Raw genomic sequence first — 19,582 nt, forward strand, 5'->3', positions numbered from 1 at the left:
AAGACGGAGACAACAAATGCGGGTGTAGCGTCCTCTTAAGAACCGCTGGCATACATCATTGGAACCACCATAATATGGACAGGTGTCAGGTATTTGCTATCTCTTTTGAACAATATTGGCACTAGGGAACCTAAGGCAGGGTATAGGGAAAGCACAGTCCATATATTTATGATTAGTACAGAGCACCCACACTAGATAATGAGTAGTTTCAAAATATAAATTGAACTACATTAAAAAATTTAATTAATTTTAGTTTTCTTTTTAAACCATAGTTCATACTAATAAAAATTTCTATAACTATATTAACACGATTAGTAGTATTATACTGTTTATGTAAATGTGTCAAAATGTAAAACAATGTTAGTTCATTTACACAGTTCTAAAAATAAAAGAAATAGGTAAGTTTTTATTATACATAAATTAAAATTTAAAGGACAAAAACAAAATACAATTTAAAAAACAACTCAATCAAAAGCGTAAAACCAAATGCAAACAGAACAAAATTAAGTATACTTTAAGTCATTCTTCAATTTTAATTTGAAAAACTGAATCTAAAAACTACATACTTTATATTTATTATTTATTTTAATGACTAGTCTACTAAATTGGTCCATTACCAACAACCTCAAAATACAAGCAATAATAAAGTAAATAATTCATAAGCTTCCTTTAACTATTATAATGGTCTAAGAATACATTAAAATTATTTTTACTATTGATAAGATTTTATTAACAATGAAATTAATTTTAAAAAAAATGTTCAGACATAAAATATGAATTTCATTTTATAAGTATAATTAGATAATCTAAAAATATATATATAATATGGCACTATTAAGTTTTGTTCTATGTGTTATTATATAATTTCTACACATTAAAATGATAGGAATAGTTAATTTAACAATTATACCTATTGGATAAATCATAAAAGTTAATAGTTTTAACAAAGGAGTTCGAATAGAACTTTTATTGTAGTTCACTATTATACTTCAGTCAGGTTATAAATAATAGTTGTACCTATTTTATACAAGTCTGTTTAATTAATTAAAAAAATAAATAATAATAATAATAAATGTGTATTGTGTATTCATCTATTATAGCTATAATTCTTAACAATTTTAAAATATATATTATACATTTATATTTGTTATAATGTAATATAAAATAATAAATTAAAGTAAAATAAGTAAAAATTAAATTATAAATACCATTATGGTTAGGGTGTTTATGATTTTGTATGTTTTATTGATAGAAATTTGTTTTATGATAGTCTAGATTCAAATAACAATATTTTATTTACTTATATTTGCATGTTATCCTAAATTTAGCATATAAATGCTTAATATAATGGACTTTTTTTAGTTTTCGATACAAAAAATCGAGAAAAAAAATGTAATTAACTTTAAACTGAATCTGAGTTTTTAACATCTGTATTTTATATAGATCATATAAAAGTTATCACTTACTCATTACACAGTGGCGTCATTTGGGGGGCGGTAGGGTAGGAATTTGCACCCTTGTCATTAGAGAGCCATTGCCGGGTCAGGTATGGGCTTATTTTGAGACTTTATATTATAGTAGTTAATAGGTAATATATTTAGGTATCCCCTCTACATATTATATTGTATTAATTATTTAGTCATTGTTATATCTCTAAAAAATTGGTTATTTATGCCTACGATAGTAACCAGATAACCGTAATAGTATTTATACAATTATATAAAATATGTAAGAAAGTTATTTGTATTGAGATAAAAATGCAAATGTAATGTAATTGTTAGCAAGCGCTTTTTTTTTCAGTTTTATTTAACATATTTAACAATAGTTTTATTAACAATTTTGACCCCTCTCCCTCCCTCAAAAACTGAAATAATGCCACTGACTCATTGTCAGGAATCCCACAATGATATTCGGAGATATACATGCACATACACACTACACAATCAAACATTTAAAACAAACTACTGCTGTTTAATGCAACTCTTTTAATTAAGACATTTATAAGTATTTATAATTGTAATTAATAATTAGATACATTTTTTTAAAAACCTTCTTTAATTTTCATTAAATAATTAAAATATAAAGTTATAAATGCATATTTTTCAATTTTTTCATGGAATATTTAGAAATTTTTTTGTCAATAAGTGCTTAGTGCATACATATTTATTAATTTTTTAGTGCATAAGCATCCTAACCCTAATTATTATACATATTCAAGTCTCAATACCAATGTATCACATAACATTCATACAATACACATGATATTATGGTAAGGCAAAGCTGGAAACGTTAGTACATTATTTAAACTAATTTAATTTTAGATAGCTGGGAAATAAATTATATAACAAAAGTTATATAATTTAATTTAAATTTAAGAACTATTAAAGTAAATTAAAGAGTTAGTACATTTAATTCTACATACTAATATTTAACTATACTATGTGACCAGTCTTGATAAAAATGTTATGATTATTAATGAACCATTAATATTATTAATTCAAGTATTATTAAGAGGACATTGATACACCATACACCATAAACTATAAATAACTTAAATGTTTGCATGAGTAAAAACACTACACAGACATGAAGAATAAAAATTTAAAAACATAAAACTATATATCAGTTTTAAATATGTGGTTGAGTGACTTTTAGTGTTTTATAATAAATAGTATCTAAATAATATTAAAACGTATATAAATAAAATTGTTTTACAAGATACCATTTGCTTAGGCAGCTTGTATGGACCAGAACATTGTTTCGTAAAAATATGAGTAATCTGCAATAATTGAAAAATTAGAATCCTGGTAAATTGGCCCCTATAGGATCTTGCACATCTATTAGAGCATATGTAACACCAGCGACACCTGCATAAATAAAAATGTAAAAAATTTTATAGTACTACCTACCATATTATTTAGCTTAAATAATTGATATTTGCGATACAAATATTTTTATATTATATGATGAATTTTCATTGGTTAACAATTTAATAGCATGACAACTGTTAAGCATTTAGTAGTGGAATGAATGTACAGGTAAAATATGAGACTTGAGTGTTAAATTTTTGACTTGGAAATATATAATTTTTAACACTAAAGGACAGTTGTAAAAAAGATAACAAAGGTGATAGTATCAGATAAAATATACAACAATAAATTAACTATTCGTTTTCGTAGTTATTACAAATGTCAATAAACTATATGCATAGAATTCCATAAAAAAGATTAATATTATGAACAATGACTACAATACTAATAGTTTATAACAACTTTTTTCAATTTGGGGGACACATTCAAAATTTATATTTATACTTTTGACCGTATATACCGGTAAGTTTGATAAAATATACATTATACACTATTATTATTCTTAAAATGTATAAGGTATTTTGGAATTCTTAAAAGCTTATTAATAATAAGATGTTTTATCTTTATATTTATTTATACCAATAGAAATTTCTAATTGTATAAAACGGTCACGGGCCGGTTGAAATACTTCCACGGGTTGGGCACGCTTGGTTTATATTATGTATACAGATTTAAATGAAATCATTAGCTTAATTCCTTTACTTTAGAAAGTTGGTAGTTTCCCAACAGTTTCCAATAAACTGACTTAGGTATACGTATGTTCAACAAGATTAAGTTAACCTTGTATATAAATCACTTAGCTAATCAAAAAAAAAAAAATTTTTTTTAATTTTTTAGTTTCATAGATATTTTGTTAAAAACAATTAAAATGGTTAAGACATTTAACAATTAACATTTAATATAAATATAAAAATACCTTCAAACATTGAATATGGGTTGTCAGGTATTCTATTTTGACGGTTGGTTGTTAAGCACCAGTCAACAAACCTTGCAGCTCGATATAAATATTTAGTTTTCTGTAAAAAATAATATTGTTTAATGCTAATAAAGTTGAAATAATAGATACATTTAATTCTATTGAACCAAATCCATTCAAAACATAACATCTAGTAAAATATAACTACATAGATAGTTTTTTCAAAAATATAGCATTGGTAAATCATAAATAAACAACATGATTGTGGTTTGTAGAGCATATATCACATAATTTTAGAAGTACACTTAGTACAGTACAATGGTTGTAAGACCTACATACCGAATATATAATTATAAATTAATTATAACTTAGAATAAACTAATTACAATTATAATAAGAAGTAAATGTCCATTATAATTTTAGATTCAAACAATATTAAATTAGCGCACAAAAATATGTGAACAAAATCTATCAAAATAAAGCAACCATTTCTACAAAAATAAGTCTTGACAGAATTTACCAAATAATAATTTATTTATAAAATTGGCCTACTTTATTTTTTTTACTTAAAACTATATAATAATATGTGGTATTTATACTATATTTCTATAGGTACACAAGTATATTTAACTACATTGAAGTTTTTCATCACCAAGCAAAAAAACAATTCACTCTAAATATTACCGGAAATATATTTAACATAGGTACAATCAAAATCAAAAAACAAAATAAATTAACTCAATTTCTTGAAATGATAATTTAATTTAATGATTTGATGTTAATTAAAAAACATTTAAGATAAGTTAGCAGTATTAAGATACCTAGCACTAACTAAAACCCAAAAGTGACTATCAAGTTAAAAATTTAAAATAAAATAAACTTTTTAACTCATTAATGCCCACTTTTGCTATTTAATATTTAAATATCTGTGTTCATGGGTGAGGGACCCTAGGCACATAGAGCCACCAAGTTGCATGTTTATACTGTGTTTATCATATCTATTTAAACTTTAAACATTAAAGTAAAAATAAAACCATGGTTCATTGATATTTGTTATTTTACAATATTACTAATAATAATAGGCCATGCATACTTTATTATACAAATACATATATAACATATCCACACTTAGCTTAAAAAAATATAATTACAGTATTTTAATAAACTTACTCCAGTTAATTGGAACAATGACATAAAAGCATAAGAATTTCCGCTAACGCCATGGCACAGTCCATATCCTTTAGTCAATAAACCACGTTTCCATACAATATCACCGTATTGTATTGCTGCATTAAGGTACTTCTCATCTAGAAAAACCTAATTTGAAAACATAACTAATTATTCAAACATACATATTATTATAGTCTATCATAAGCCATGAGAACAGCAGAACCTTTTATAAGTAATTAACGATTTTATAATTTATAAAAAATATACTTATATTATAAAATCAATAGTAGTATTTATAACTAATATATTAATAATATATTAATATGTGTATATCACACCTATACTCCGTTCCATCTAAGAGTGAATCACTTTCGGCCATGGAGACTGAGCTGCCGAATAGTGCCTGAATCCCATCCGATGGCTATGCGTTCTGTGATTGACGGACAGTCATCATCGGCCGTCGGGCGCACGTGTTAAAACTCACACGGATTGTTGTAGGAATGCGTGGAAAAAATGTGTTTTGGTCAACCGAGTGGTTCACTCTTAGATGGAACAGAGTATAATTACTTACCAAATAAATTGCTAAAGCTAACAACTAAAGTTAGGATGTTTATGACAGTTAAATATGTTTTTTTTAGAAATAAATGAAAAAATAAAAGCCGGCGCTAGAATAATACAATAAATTTCAACGTACCTATTTAATAATAACATATTAATTGATTATTTAAAGGCATATTTTGATATTTGTTGTGCATATTTATTAAATTTTTTAAGGTGTTAAACAACCTAACACCTAACACTATAATGACAAATGAGAATGTAGATTTAGAATTTTATGATTATTCAAGTAATGTTTAATTTATCAATACTTAAAAGGGCCTGTTAAAATAATAAGAAAATAAATATATAATAGCATTTTTACTTATAATATTTGTATCATATTATAAGGTTGTTTTTTGATAGATATTGTTCAAACATTAACCATATTTAAAGAACTAAAAATATTTTTGTTTTTATAAACGTTCAAAGAGAAGTTATATATTACTATGTAAACTTAGAACTGCTTAAAAAAATAACCACACTCACATCTAAAAAAAGAGAACATTTCATAAATTAATATAAAAATAATACTATTCATAGATTAGTAAATTGTATATGATCTGTTTGTTATTATTAAAATATAAATAATCATAAGCTAGAATAGGGTGGTTCAACAATTAAGTTTTATAAAATTCTGGACAACAATTTCTAACTTCACCTAACCATTACTTTACTTCAACTGATTATTTTGAATGACATTGTGTTAATTGTATTGCGTACAATACGTATTTGCGAGCTGTATACTTTACAATTCATCTGAATTTTATAAATAATAGTACTTATTTTTAATATATTAATATTATAAATTATTGAAATACGCAAATAAAATATATATAAAGTATTTATTTAAATTTAAACTCATAAAAATATTATTAGCACACAATAGTTTAATAATAATAAGTATACAATTTGGCTTTATTATAATTGTTAATCAGTATTAGATGCATCCCCCCCCCTCAAAAAGTTGAAGATTTTACACCACACTAAAATAATTAAAAGTTTTAGTTGGTAATAATATACAAGATCAATTTTTATGTATGCTTACGCCATTTTTATGTTTAAATTATTCATATAGGTATTCAAATTCTGATTTTTGCAATTTTTAAGTTTAACTAATGACAATATTTTCATATACTAATATTATTCACCAAATTTAAGAAATATCCTGTGGCATTACAAACTAAGATTTTTTTAATATAAACCTACATGTTTTAATGCAAATTGTGAATCGGATGATTCTTCTAAAAATGTTGACGTATTGTAGTCAAAATTTGAACGAAAAGTTTCTGAGTTATTCTGCACTGTAAATACGAAGGGAAATAGTCTGTTAATTTCAAATTTTATACTAAGATCCCGAAAAATGCAAAGGTAAATTTATATGTAAAATTTAATCGCTAGTTATGACTATAGGTTATTTCAACCTATTTGGTCCCTTTAATGTAATTTTAAACAATTTCTTCTGTATTTGAAAATATTGTCTTTAATTACACTTAAAAATTCCAAAATTCAGAATTTGAATAGTTGCACAAATAAAGCAAAAAAGTGGGGGTGACCACTGAGCGTACTTAAAAATTCAATCTGTATACTAAAATTAGTTTTGTTTTTAAAGAAGAAATAATTTGAAAAAATATTCAAAAATCAAAATCACACAGAATTAATATTACAAAACATACTACAAATATTATTTAAAATAGTACTATATTGTACCTATAATATTGAGTAAAATCTGTTGCAACAGTGGCGTAACCAATGGGCGCTAAGGGGCTATATATAACCCCCTCATTGACTGTGTTGACTTTATAAAAAAATAAAAAGTGTAAATAAAAGACATATTGTATTTGTATACTTAGCCCCCCCCCACCATATAAAATTCCTGGCTACGCCACTGTGTTGCAATATATATATTTAAACATTTCTTACTTTGTAAGCTAGTGCATAAGTGTGTGTGACACCCGAAGCACCATGACACCACTGAACTAAATGATCAGGATCATTACACAGAGAAACTGGTAAATTCCCAGATTTATACCTCAGTGTCAATAAGTAGTCAAGAGCTGGCTTAATAAGATCGTCTAGTTCACTTTTTGTTAGATAACTTTTTGCCTAAAAACATATAAAATAAAGTTTTAACATTTTTAGACAAGGAACAATAAAAAAAAAAAAAAGACGAACATACTTAATTTTATAATACCATGAAATACATTTTAAGCACTCAAATACAGTTTTAATACTTTTGAAAACAGTATTTTAATTACTCTCTCATAGTATCAATATTTAAAATCAAATACTTTTTCTTTTTAGTTTACACATTTTTATTTTTAATTCAATATCATAAAATAAAAAAAAAATAAAAAACAGAACATAATATAATAATAATTACTGTATACCAGATACAAACTTAAAGCTTAGCAGGTATACATATCAGCTATTATTAATGTAATTTACTGTACCTAATTATTTGATTGTAATTGATTTGGTTGAAATAAATTAATAAAATTAAAAATTAATAATATATACTCGTATATTTTATTTTACAAACTTATACACAACCTTGACAAAAAAACAGATAGGTATAAAAAAAAATCCAATTTGTCGAGAATTTTAAAGTATTTGATAGTTATAAAATATACTTTTTTGTAAGTATCTGTATTTGAACTCTAATACTTTTTTAAGAGGATGCTACACAGATATTTGTTGTCCCCGTCTTACACGTGCATAATATAGCAAATTTACAAGTAGCAGATCACGTTTAACTCAGTTAGTTTAAAAATTAGAGTGAATCAACCTATTATGAAACTTGATGGTAAGAACATTATCTATTTTTGTATGTGGCTTTTTTACGATAGTTCAGATTTTAAGTGAGTTATGAGCATTTTTAATTTACACTATATTATATACGTATAACTTACTAAATAGTTTAACTATCGTAAAAAAAACCCACCTACAAGCCCAGATAATGTACATACCATTAAGTTTCAAAATCGACTCACTCTAATTTTTAAATTATTAGAGCTAAACACATTCTCCTGAGCGTAAATTTGGTATGTAACTCACTTGTAAAACGAAGACAACAAATGGCTATATAGCGTACTCTTAAGGAGTTTTCAAATACGTATTCCACTGTTATTCAAAATAAGTATCTGTATCTGTACTTGAATACATTTAAAAAGTATTTTTTACAAGACTGTACGTAGGTGTAAAAACATACTAGAAGAAGGCAATGTATAACACCCGATAAACCTTGAGCTGCCCCCAAGTATTTTTTGTTGTGACATTTGTACATGAGAGAAGTTCTTCTTGGTTTATCTCTATCACATGTCTGAATACCGTTGTTAAAAATCGATAGCACAACCTGTTTTATTCATACATTTTACTAAGTACAAGTAAATTACAAAATAAAAAAACATAACATTTTTGATTTGATACCTTGCGTATCAGTTTATCTCTGTCTGGGTCCTCCCATCCAAGCTTTTTAAGTATTAGTAAAGAGTATAGATATCCAGCTCGTCCATAAAGTAAAACATCGGGCATTTTTTGATTCAATGCTAATGGCAACAAATCCACAACTCTATTTATACCAAACAAAAAACAAAAAAATAAATATATTTAAACAATATCAAATTATAAATATGGTATATATCATGATAAATACTTTTCAATCATTTTTTTTGCATTTTTAATATCACCAAGATCTCGATAAATTTCAGTAGCTGTTACAAATATACCAGATTTCCCAGTTAAATATGTTACACTATCAGAGTTTTCATCTAATATTGACAAACATTTTTCGATGATCAGCTTAGCCTATAAATGTAATACATATAATACATTTTAAACAAAGTCTTACAATATAACAAATCTCGCCCCGGTAAGAAAACCTTATAATCTAAAATCCATGACAAACATTATAGATATAAGACAACCATTTCATTAAATTCAACTCAGACCAAGGTTGTCAGTTTTCTAAATTACAGGTAAATAGTGTGAACTTGTTACAAATATGATATATGTTTTACATACTCACAAAAACAGGTTTTAGTGCAAAAGAAGTATAAAGTAAATGATAATAATTATAGGCTATAATATCCAAATACATATTCTAATTTTATCAAGTCTATGAACTTAATATAATAATAATAAAATAATATAAAACAAACCTCTATAGCTTTATTTTTGTTATGTATTTTGTTAGCATAAAAATTGTATAGCAAGGCAATTCCAGCCATTCCAGAATATATAGACTCTACAGTAAGTTCATCTTCGTTAGGTTTGGGTTTTTTTAAAAACAATTGAACTTCTTGATCTATGATAAACATATGAGCTTCAACAAATTCATTGATTTTGTATTGAAATGTATTTGTAATTCTTAAACTTTCTACAACATACTAAAAAATATATATTCACAATCAGTAAAATATCAAATAAATCAGTCCATAGGTTAATAATTACTAAAAAATTCCATGGATTGATATTTTTTTATTTAAGTAAATGTTTGTTGTATATTAAACTTATAAAAAAAAATTACACTCTTTTACCATTAATAATAATTGATGGCTACCTTCTAACTACAGTATGAATATAAATTTAAATTTGTATTTCTAATTTTAAATTATTTACAATATTGTAAAATGTTTAATTTATCTTATGATTATTTAATATCACTTAAAAATAAAATGTATATAGGTATATGTGGATTTTTTTAACTGTTATTTTACAGCTCTAGTGACAAAGCCTAAAAGATACATTATAACTGAATTTATTTTTGTTATTAATTGCTTAATTACAGTAGTTAATTTATTTTACTATTAATAGATAATATAGTAAGTTTAATTAATTATAGTATATATTTACATCGTAAATTATTATTAATTTTTGAGTCAATCCCAACTTATCGTAAAACGGTGTAAATAGATTCATGATAATATAAATAGGCAATAGCTTAAAATTAATCTAAATTTATAAAAGTTCTTAAACATTTTTATAATCTTTAAATGTTTATAAAAATAATTTGCATTTGCATTTTCTCTACATGATAAACATTTTAAAATATTTAATTTTTTGAGCTTTTTCTACTAGGCATAAGACATTTTATGTTTTATTTAATTACATTATTGATAAAAAAATTATCGCTCAGTCAAAAAATATGAAAATTTAATACAAGATTCCTCATATTTTATGTTAATCTAAGTGTAATTTAAAAAAAAAGTTGAGCGTAAATTCATAATAACCTTTATAATCCTCTGAAGTTAAAATATTGAAAAAATACTTGAAAATCACAATATTTTAAGTTAGTAATTCACAAAAATGTTACTATTTTTTACACTCTTTGATATTCACCAGTAAATTACCAATAACCTATTGCATTTCTTAACTTAATGTAATTCAAGAACAAATAACTGTAAACACTTGAAATTTTTTTTTTGAGTTGGTAATAGATATTTTTTTTTTTTACAAATATTAATAAAATATTTTTCGTTGGTTAAAAATGCTTGTAAATAGCTCGCTAGCAATACAAGATACTTCATTAGTTATAATAGCAGTTGAAAACTTTTTAAGATACATTGACAAGATTTTTAATTTATGAGCATTTAAAGTTCAAATGTTGATAAAGTTCATTAAAATCTCGAAAAGTAACAAATTATTTTGTTGTTCAAATTTTTATGGCTTAAGATTGAAAACTTAAAACAAGATTTTTCATATTAAGTAGTTCATATTATATACAAAAAATCTAAAAATATATTATACAAACATAGTTTTTTTTATGGACGTTTTAAATTCAAATTTGGACAAAATTAGTTATTTGAACAAATAATCATGACTTTAGATATATTGTTGTAGTTTAAACATATTATTCGTGAGTATTTTATACTTTTAAAGTATATTATATTATGTTTATTTTATCAATTACCATACTCGATAAAATTTTCAAAACATATTGACTCTTTTTGAGCGGTTTATGGACATTGTTATTTTTTAATTTTTTTAATTGTTTTTTCTATAATTTTCAATAAAATTGTATTTGTTGGTAAAAAAGTGAGATACAAGGCTCCTGATATATTATTACTATATCAGTTAAAAAATATTACAAATACATAAGCACTATTTTTTTTTACAAGTATTTAAATTTCAAATTTTAACAAATTGTATCAAATTTAAAATTTTTGACTGAGAATTGTTATCTATGTTTTTTACATAGTTTTTTTGTTACACTAACTAAATTTCTATATGCATTGAATAATAATGTACATGATACCTTTTAGATGACCACATATGCTTAATGAAGCTAATATGCATCATCCGCGGCAAACGCGTTAACCCGTAAGTGGTACGGTGAACAAAAATTACTCTAATGGTATGGTGCAGTCTCCTAGACCACTTAGTTTTGTTAAATATATTAGGTAAGACCATATTTTTCAATTGTTCCGTCGCATTATTTGTAGAAATAATATATTTACAGTGCCAATATTTGATTATATTTCAACTCAAATTTTATAATTTTAAAGAAATTAATTAATTTTTTAGATAATTTAAGAAGTAAACCAAAACAAAAAAAATGCGGCGGTCTGTCTATGGGACCAGACCATAACACTTACGGGTTAATACCTACCCAATTTTAAACTTTACTTACAATTTTAACTTTTGTTTTAGATAAATTAACAGATTTTCTTCATATTGAAAAAAAGTGTTCATGTTAGATTGATACAAAATTAGTATTAAATATACAGTTAACCTACTTACATATATTTTAAGTGATCTTCCCACTACTTCATTCGCTTTCTCATCTGATAGTAAACTCAGTTCATTTTTGTAATTTCTGCAGGGCTCAGGGTTCTGCTGATTGGGTTTCTTCTTGTCCACCATCATACATTTATTGTAAACTACTCCACTAAAATGTATAAATTAAAAATATTTGTGTAAGCAAATAAGAAGAATATTTGAAAATTATAAAATTTTTAGGTAACTGAAACGTTTTTTTTTTCAGATCCTGCAGTGGCATTACAATCATAATAATTATACTCTTGCAGGTAATATCAATAGTCTTATTAATTGCAATTTGTACAATTATTCACCTGAATGTTTTAAAATACTGGTTAAACTGCAATCGGTATTTGTTAAAAAATACATTTTTACTCAATATTGAATAACCAATTTAATATTTGCAACTCATGGCATATAAAAATTATAACATTAAAATGTATAATCATGGGTATTAAGAAAAAAATTATTATATTATGTTGATGATATTATGTTAGTTAGGTTACCCATTGATTATATAATACGGAATGAAATAATTTATGATGGATAAAATTATATAATTTAAATTAGTTTTAGTTAAGTATGAGAGATGGCTTAATATTTGAGTTATTATTTATTGAACTATATAAAATTATTAAATATACGTCTGTACATACATAGACATAATTAAGAATAAAAAAAAAAAGATAATAAAATAAAAATGATTTGTATAGGTAGGTAATATACATTATAAACAAAGTTATATTACAATATAGTGAATGTAAGGTTATTACCAGTTAAGGTTTCATAAGTAAAATACTTAAAGAAGTAGGTAGTTAGTATATTCCAAGTATATTGCACACGATCGACATACCATAAATCAGTATCTAATCAATAGTGTTCGAATTTGAAGGCAAATGCCTTTTTTTGAATAAGTAATAATAAAAAAATAATTTTTAAATTAAATTGTTTCTCCATTCATTTCTAATATAATGAGTGAAATTTTTACTTTTTTACCCATAAATGTCTTGTTTGCTTTTTTTCTTTTTAATTTGCATGTGTTTAAATATTAATCGACCTGATAGTTTTCTATACATATTGACAGAATACATCGATAAGAGCTTGTGAAGACGACGCATTATTGATGTTATGTTTATAATTAGTTTTAATGGGATTTAATATTGTCGATATCAATAAAGTATCAATTAAGGCAAGTTAAAATATCGTTTTTGTAGGTACCTACATAGTACCAAGTTAATTATTTTTTTAATACTAATTACCTCGTTAAATCAACTGAAATTTATTTAATTGTTTAGTAAATTTAAATAGTAATTGCTTAGTTGTATAAATTAAATGCTTATTTTTGGTATTTCTTCACATTTGAATTGGTTTTTTTATTGACTATATTCCCTTCGTATCCGAACCCTACTAATCACCCACGAATGTATGTATAGCCGTATAGGTAGTATTTTCTGATTTCATACCCAACTAGTACTACCTAAACGAAGCAGTGGCGGTCGTGATTCAGTCTTCTTCACTCTTCAGTCTTCAGTGACTATAAAATGTATTACAACCTACGATGATGCATTGTTTATCTACTATTGTAGTAAATAGTAATGTAAGAATGAAAAAAAAAATGAATAGATTAGATAGCCGGTTTCGGAAATCGTAGTGGGAACCGTGGAGGCAGCCGCGGCCGGCGAGCGCTGTTGTCCGATTGTAGTAGGATGGGGGGGGGGCGGGTAGGAGATACGAAAAAATTAAATATGAATAACCGCGTATTGCCATGTTGCGAAATCGATACGATAGTACGGTACCAACAATCGCGACCACCGCCGAATATCGATAACGTCAACGCAATAACACATCGAAGACGTATCGTAAAATTGCGTTTCAGAGTCACAACAGATAATGAGGAACGACTGGCCCGCCGTTCTATAGTTTTCAGTTTTGACTTTTGTTGGCTGTCTGGGCACCCCAGATATAAAATAGTATTAATAATAAACTCAATAATAGGTAATAAGTACCTATAAAAAAAATAAATAATAAGCTATATCCGTGCCTGGACAACCACCGCCGCCGTCCGCCGACCACCGTCGTCCAGTCGTCGAGACTCCAGAGCCGTTCGCACTTTTGCAGTGACCGTCGTCGTCGGTAAGTCTGAATATTAATAATTGTTGTCTCGTTACGCGTTTAGATCGTTTCACGACGGTCGCAAAATGCGTTTACTCCGTCGCAGTAAGTCGTTATTTTGGCCCAGATAACAATTTTCAATGGCCGTCCGGTCACCGCCTTCAAACGTGGTATTATCAGGACTCTGACGGAAAAATAAAACTTTCTGATTGTTTTCAATTTTGTATTCTGAGAAATAAATGTTGGCACATCTACAATAATTATAGCGGGACCGAGGAGCTGATTGCTGAGTTAAAGGATCGTCTGATAACATGTCATCCTCAATGCGCTCATAATACAAGTTACAATATTTTATATTGTCATCTTGTTTGGGGTCATTATATACGGTCGTTAATTTACTGTAATTACCCAGATAATTACCTATATTGTAATTATTTATGATTTGTATGATTGAATATTTGAATAATGTTCATAGCAAATTCTGATGCAATAGTGTTGGTTGCATTTCGAGCTCAATTTTATCTCTATCTAATTTCTTTGTTCATCTATGATATTCTTACCTATAGTTGTTTACTGTAGCCGCAAGCGATCGTGACTACTGCGAGACCATTGGTTGAACCAATATTATCTTAACATAAAATATTGTCCGCACTTCAACAACACTTTTAGAAATATTTTAGTGGGTAGGCACTAAATATTTTTGCTTGAAAAAAATCATAAGTACCTGGGTATAATTTACATTTTGGGATTTATTATAAATCTTCTTAAATTATTGCAGTTTCATTGACGTAAGTATAATATAATAAGTACATACATAAACATTATACATAGAGTATGTAAAATGTAAATGGTATTAGGTAATACTAAAATACTCTTAACTGTAGTTTTCCAATTTTTACTTTTGATATTAGAATTTTTTAGATTCTGAGTGGAACGATGAATGTATTGATTTTACAATGATGTGTGTTTTTTTTTATTTTTTTATTTTTTTATTTTTTTTTGTGTGTGTACAAGATAAGTAGTCGAAATAATGCTTTGATTTTCAACTTCAGTATCTTGTTCGATTGGAAAGTGAATATCGTTGGTGCATTGGGGAGGTCAATTTTTAAAATATAAATAAGATTATCTACCTTTATCAAACAAAAAATATCTATAAGAAAGTCAAATTAAATTTTTATGATCGTTTGAAATTCAAATTTTTACAACATTGGATATTTGCTCTATTTCTCATGTGACAAAATTCTTATTTTATTGTAATTAAAAAACGAATGACTGTAGATATTTGAAAATTTTATTGAATGTTTATATTAGCATTTCCTATACACCATACAATTTTGAAAATATTTTGACTCTTTTTGAGCTGTTTACGGACATTTTCGGTTTTCAATTTTTTTAGTTTTATATATTATTATTTTATTATAGTATACATTGGCTCCTGAAAAAAACATTTTCATGTATGAAAATACTCAAAACCTACCTAATAAAAATACTATGACTGAAAGAACTTACAGTATTTGTGACTTATTATTGTTGACAAATTAACTACATTTCTTAGAACCATCTCAATTAATAATGATGGCCATCTAGGAAGAAGTTTGTAATGCCATGGCTCAAAAAACAAGAAAAATTAATATGCTACTATGAGTGTTAATTTTTTTAAATATTAGGAATTGTAAAATGAATATTTATTGATATTTATTGATATTTATTGATATTTATTGAATATTTATTGATGTTTAATATATCCTAATGTTATTTTGGCAAGATGGCTACCCAGATAGTCAACTGCAATCAATTTTTCTGTCATCCGTCAAAAAATGTTGAGAGTGCCATTGAGAATTTTTATTTTTTTTTTTGTAATTAGTTACCTACTACTAGCTTTCTTTGAATGTACAGAATGCACGTATATTTTTTTATTTAATTTTAAATGTCTGACAAATAAATATGATGTAAAAAATCTATGACATACCTAACCCAATCTATATTATTTTATTAAATTGTATCTAATTTTTATTTTATTTCTCACAGGTTTGTTTTTATTGAAACATAAAAGTTACCATTTATCATGTCAACACCTGCCAGACGTAGACTGATGCGAGACTTCAAAAAATTACAAGAAGATCCACCTGCAGGTATCAGTGGCACACCCACTGATAACAATATCATGCTGTGGAAAGCTGTGATATTTGGACCACATGATACTCCATTTGAAGATGGCACATTTAAATTGACAATAGAATTTACTGAAGAATATCCTAACAAGCCTCCAACAGTTAGATTTGTTTCAAAAATGTTTCATCCAAATGTCTATGCAGATGGAGGCATTTGTCTTGATATATTACAGAATCGCTGGAGTCCTACTTATGATGTAGCTGCTATTTTGACATCCATTCAATCGCTTCTTAGTGATCCTAATCCTAATTCACCAGCTAATTCTATGGCTGCCCAATTGTATAAGGAGAATCGCAGAGAGTATGAGAAAAGAGTGAAGATGTGTGTGGAGCAAAGTTTTATTGATTAGAAAGCTAATTATTATTTTTAAACATACTTTTAAAGAAATAGCTGTCTGTGTGTTACTAGTTCTTTTAAACTTTATGATTGAATTTTTACCATGGTTATTACTATTATTCCAGTGCATTGAAAGAATAATTTCATATGAAATTTTTTTTTTTTTTGCATAAATGTATGTTTATTGAATTATTTTATTTAATGGTATATATTATTTAAATATATTGACGCAAGTGAAATATGATTATTGTAACTAATTTAAATGTTTTGTAATGTTTAACTTTATAATCTTAATTCATATTCCAAAAAAGTTTTTTTTATTTCTATGTAATTTTGCATTTTGATTTGTATTTTTCCCATTTTTATAAGTTAATAGTTAGCTTTATATCAAAATGTATTTTTGTATTTTTTTTTTTGCTTATATTATTGTAAAATGTATTATTAATTATTTTTTTTATCCATTATATAATTATTGAACACATGACCGAGTTATATTATATTTACTATCATGTAAACAGTTTGAGTAGTTATTTACTTAAATTAATTTAATTATATTACAAAGAGTAAAAAATAATCAGAACTTGTTTTATGGTATTACATACATTTCAATAATCAAATATGTACTAGAGTTAATAAATTTAATATTAAAAATAATACTGAAATAGCTCATTATATCATAATATCGTTTATAAATATCTGAAAAGTTAATGTATTTTAATGAATATTTGTAAATTGTAAAAGTTCTTTGTTAGAAGTTTATATTGTAAACAAACTTATTAACATGATGTATGGTTAAATATCTCAAATATAGAACTTCACAATGTATATGATAGTTTATATTGTCATGTTAGAGTCAAATACGCTGACTATTTACTCTGATTTTAATATATAATTAAACATTAGTTTAAAATATAAGACATAGACACATTTATAAATTGTGGGTTAATAACTATTGGTAGTTGTACTATTGTACCTATTTGTTTAATTTAGAGTACTTAAACATTTTGTGGTATTAACTATAAATTAAATGAATGTAAAAAATGTATTAACAGCTTTAATGCTGTATTTTATAAGTAAAATTGTACAAATTACTTTGCAGGAATACACGTATGTTTATATATATATATATAATATGTACGTTTATATCTATATTGGTAATAAAATATTTTTAAAATTACTAATTTGTAATGATTAGGGTCTGTATTTGTATGCAAAAAATATTGTAGAATATGCACAAATTTACACAAACCGCATTTTATATTTATTTTATGCCTGAAAATATTTGGAATATGGTATAAATTTTTTTTAAGATACGAGTATAGGTACATGTTGTACCTATTTTGTTGTAATCTATTTTTAATTATGTTTAATTAATTTAGTATTGTACAATAAATATTAAGAAGATAATACATTTTCCATCCGATCTGAATGAAATAGCTTAATACCTTGATCAAACAATTAATCAAACTGAACAAAATTTTAATAATTTTATATTAATACAAATATCATTATTATTTTATCATTGTGTGCTACTAAAATATTTAACTTTTATGAAATTGCCTAGAAATATATAATTTATATTAATTTTTAATCAAATAATTCAAATAATTCAATATATAGGTAGGTACTTTCTATAGAATCTACGTAAAAAAAATGATATCACCCAGTTACTAAAAAATATTACCCATTAAACAACTAAAATATTAATTCACTGTTCGACAATTGTCGCCTAATTTACTAATTAAAATGTTCATTGATTAGAAACCATAATTATATTACATTCACGAGGCTACAACTTACCTACTTACTTACCTTGCAACTTAAGATGTACCTACCTATTAACCCGTTTACTTATATATTGTATGTAAATAGTAAATTTCGTATTGAACTCCAATTACCAAATCTCAAAGACTGCTAAAAGAATAGGAGCAATATCTTTAGTCTTTACTCTTTAGGCAGATAAGTAGTAAGTACCAAGTTCACTCTAGTGGCTAAGTAAGTAAACTAATGTAATATTTGTTGTAATATTTAAATTTTATGGCAGGGAAATATATTACTTTTAATGAGGTAATTTTGGCCCATAACTACAAATCCTTATCACTAATTAATAATTTGCACAAATAGCGGAATATTTAACAACATATTTTAGAATAAAATTTGTAATTAAAAAAAAAACAAAAATGTAAACACATTTAATGCTAATAACCTTTGTTGTTGAATATCTCATTAAAAAATAAATATTTTTTGTTTCCAATGTAAAAATAAATGTAACTCAGGCTAATAACCTTGTAGGTAGGTGATACCTTCAAAAATTAATAAAAAAAATAAAAATAAATAATAACATCAGAATTCCACATTTACTAGTGACTACTAATAAATTAATACTAACTTGTTGTAATTCTATGAGCATATGAATTTTATTATACCTATGCCTAGGTGATTGGTAGGTAGTAGGTACGAGCAGTGTTGTAAAAAATAATTTTAAGATACCATTCAAATACCTACTATAAATACTTAAGTATTTGAGATTAACTAATCTATTTTTAGATATACCTACATGAAATAATCTTCCAATACAAAAAAAAAAATTCTATTTACATAGTTCTGATACCTATACAGGTAATTTGTTATAATCAAAAATTTGTTTATT

The 19,582-nt window shown here is 25.4% G+C and overlaps 2 protein-coding genes across 3 annotated transcripts; one reads left to right on the forward strand and one right to left on the reverse strand.

Moving 5' to 3' along the window:
- Window positions 1-2,430: 2,430 nt before the first annotated feature.
- LOC100165159 (lanC-like protein 2) lies at window positions 2,431-13,981 on the reverse strand. 2 transcript variants are annotated; one of them, XM_029488917.1, is made up of 10 exons: window positions 13,776-13,981; window positions 12,295-12,442; window positions 9,714-9,941; window positions 9,209-9,360; window positions 8,983-9,124; window positions 8,765-8,908; window positions 7,477-7,659; window positions 4,957-5,103; window positions 3,787-3,886; window positions 2,431-2,867 (listed from the first exon to the last, which is right to left on the reverse strand). In XM_029488917.1, exons 2-10 carry the CDS (start codon window positions 12,418-12,420, stop codon window positions 2,797-2,799), a joined length of 1,293 nt encoding a protein of 430 aa, XP_029344777.1. In that variant the 5' UTR covers window positions 12,421-12,442; window positions 13,776-13,981; the 3' UTR covers window positions 2,431-2,796. The 2 variants fall into 2 exon arrangements, with proteins under 2 accessions (XP_029344777.1, XP_029344776.1); XM_029488916.1 differs by having other exon boundaries at window positions 13,790-13,980.
- Window positions 13,982-14,083: 102 nt separating this feature from the next.
- On the forward strand, window positions 14,084-18,339 carry LOC100167191 (ubiquitin-conjugating enzyme E2-17 kDa). The gene is made up of 2 exons (XM_001952330.4): window positions 14,084-14,445; window positions 16,453-18,339. Exon 2 carries the CDS (start codon window positions 16,490-16,492, stop codon window positions 16,943-16,945), a length of 456 nt encoding a protein of 151 aa, XP_001952365.1. The 5' UTR covers window positions 14,084-14,445; window positions 16,453-16,489; the 3' UTR covers window positions 16,946-18,339.
- Window positions 18,340-19,582: the final 1,243 nt, after the last annotated feature.

The sequence above is a fragment of the Acyrthosiphon pisum genome, chromosome X (assembly GCF_005508785.2).
Source record: "Acyrthosiphon pisum isolate AL4f chromosome X, pea_aphid_22Mar2018_4r6ur, whole genome shotgun sequence".
NCBI classification, from domain to species: domain Eukaryota; kingdom Metazoa; phylum Arthropoda; class Insecta; order Hemiptera; family Aphididae; genus Acyrthosiphon; species Acyrthosiphon pisum.

Bases quoted from the DNA above. Each gene is read 5' to 3' on its own strand.
- LOC100165159 (XM_029488917.1), bottom strand. From the start codon at position 12,420: ATGATGGTGGACAAGAAGAAACCCAATCAGCAGAACCCTGAGCCCTGC. The intron at 9,942-12,294 runs GTAAGTAGGTTA...TATATTTTTTAG, and splicing joins GAAGATCACTTAAAATATAT to TATGTTGTAGAAAGTTTAAG. The intron at 3,887-4,956 runs GTAAGTTTATTA...TATTTTTTACAG, and splicing joins CATTGTTCCAATTAACTGGA to AAAACTAAATATTTATATCG.
- LOC100167191 (XM_001952330.4), top strand. From the start codon at position 16,490: ATGTCAACACCTGCCAGACGTAGACTGATGCGAGACTTCAAAAAATTA.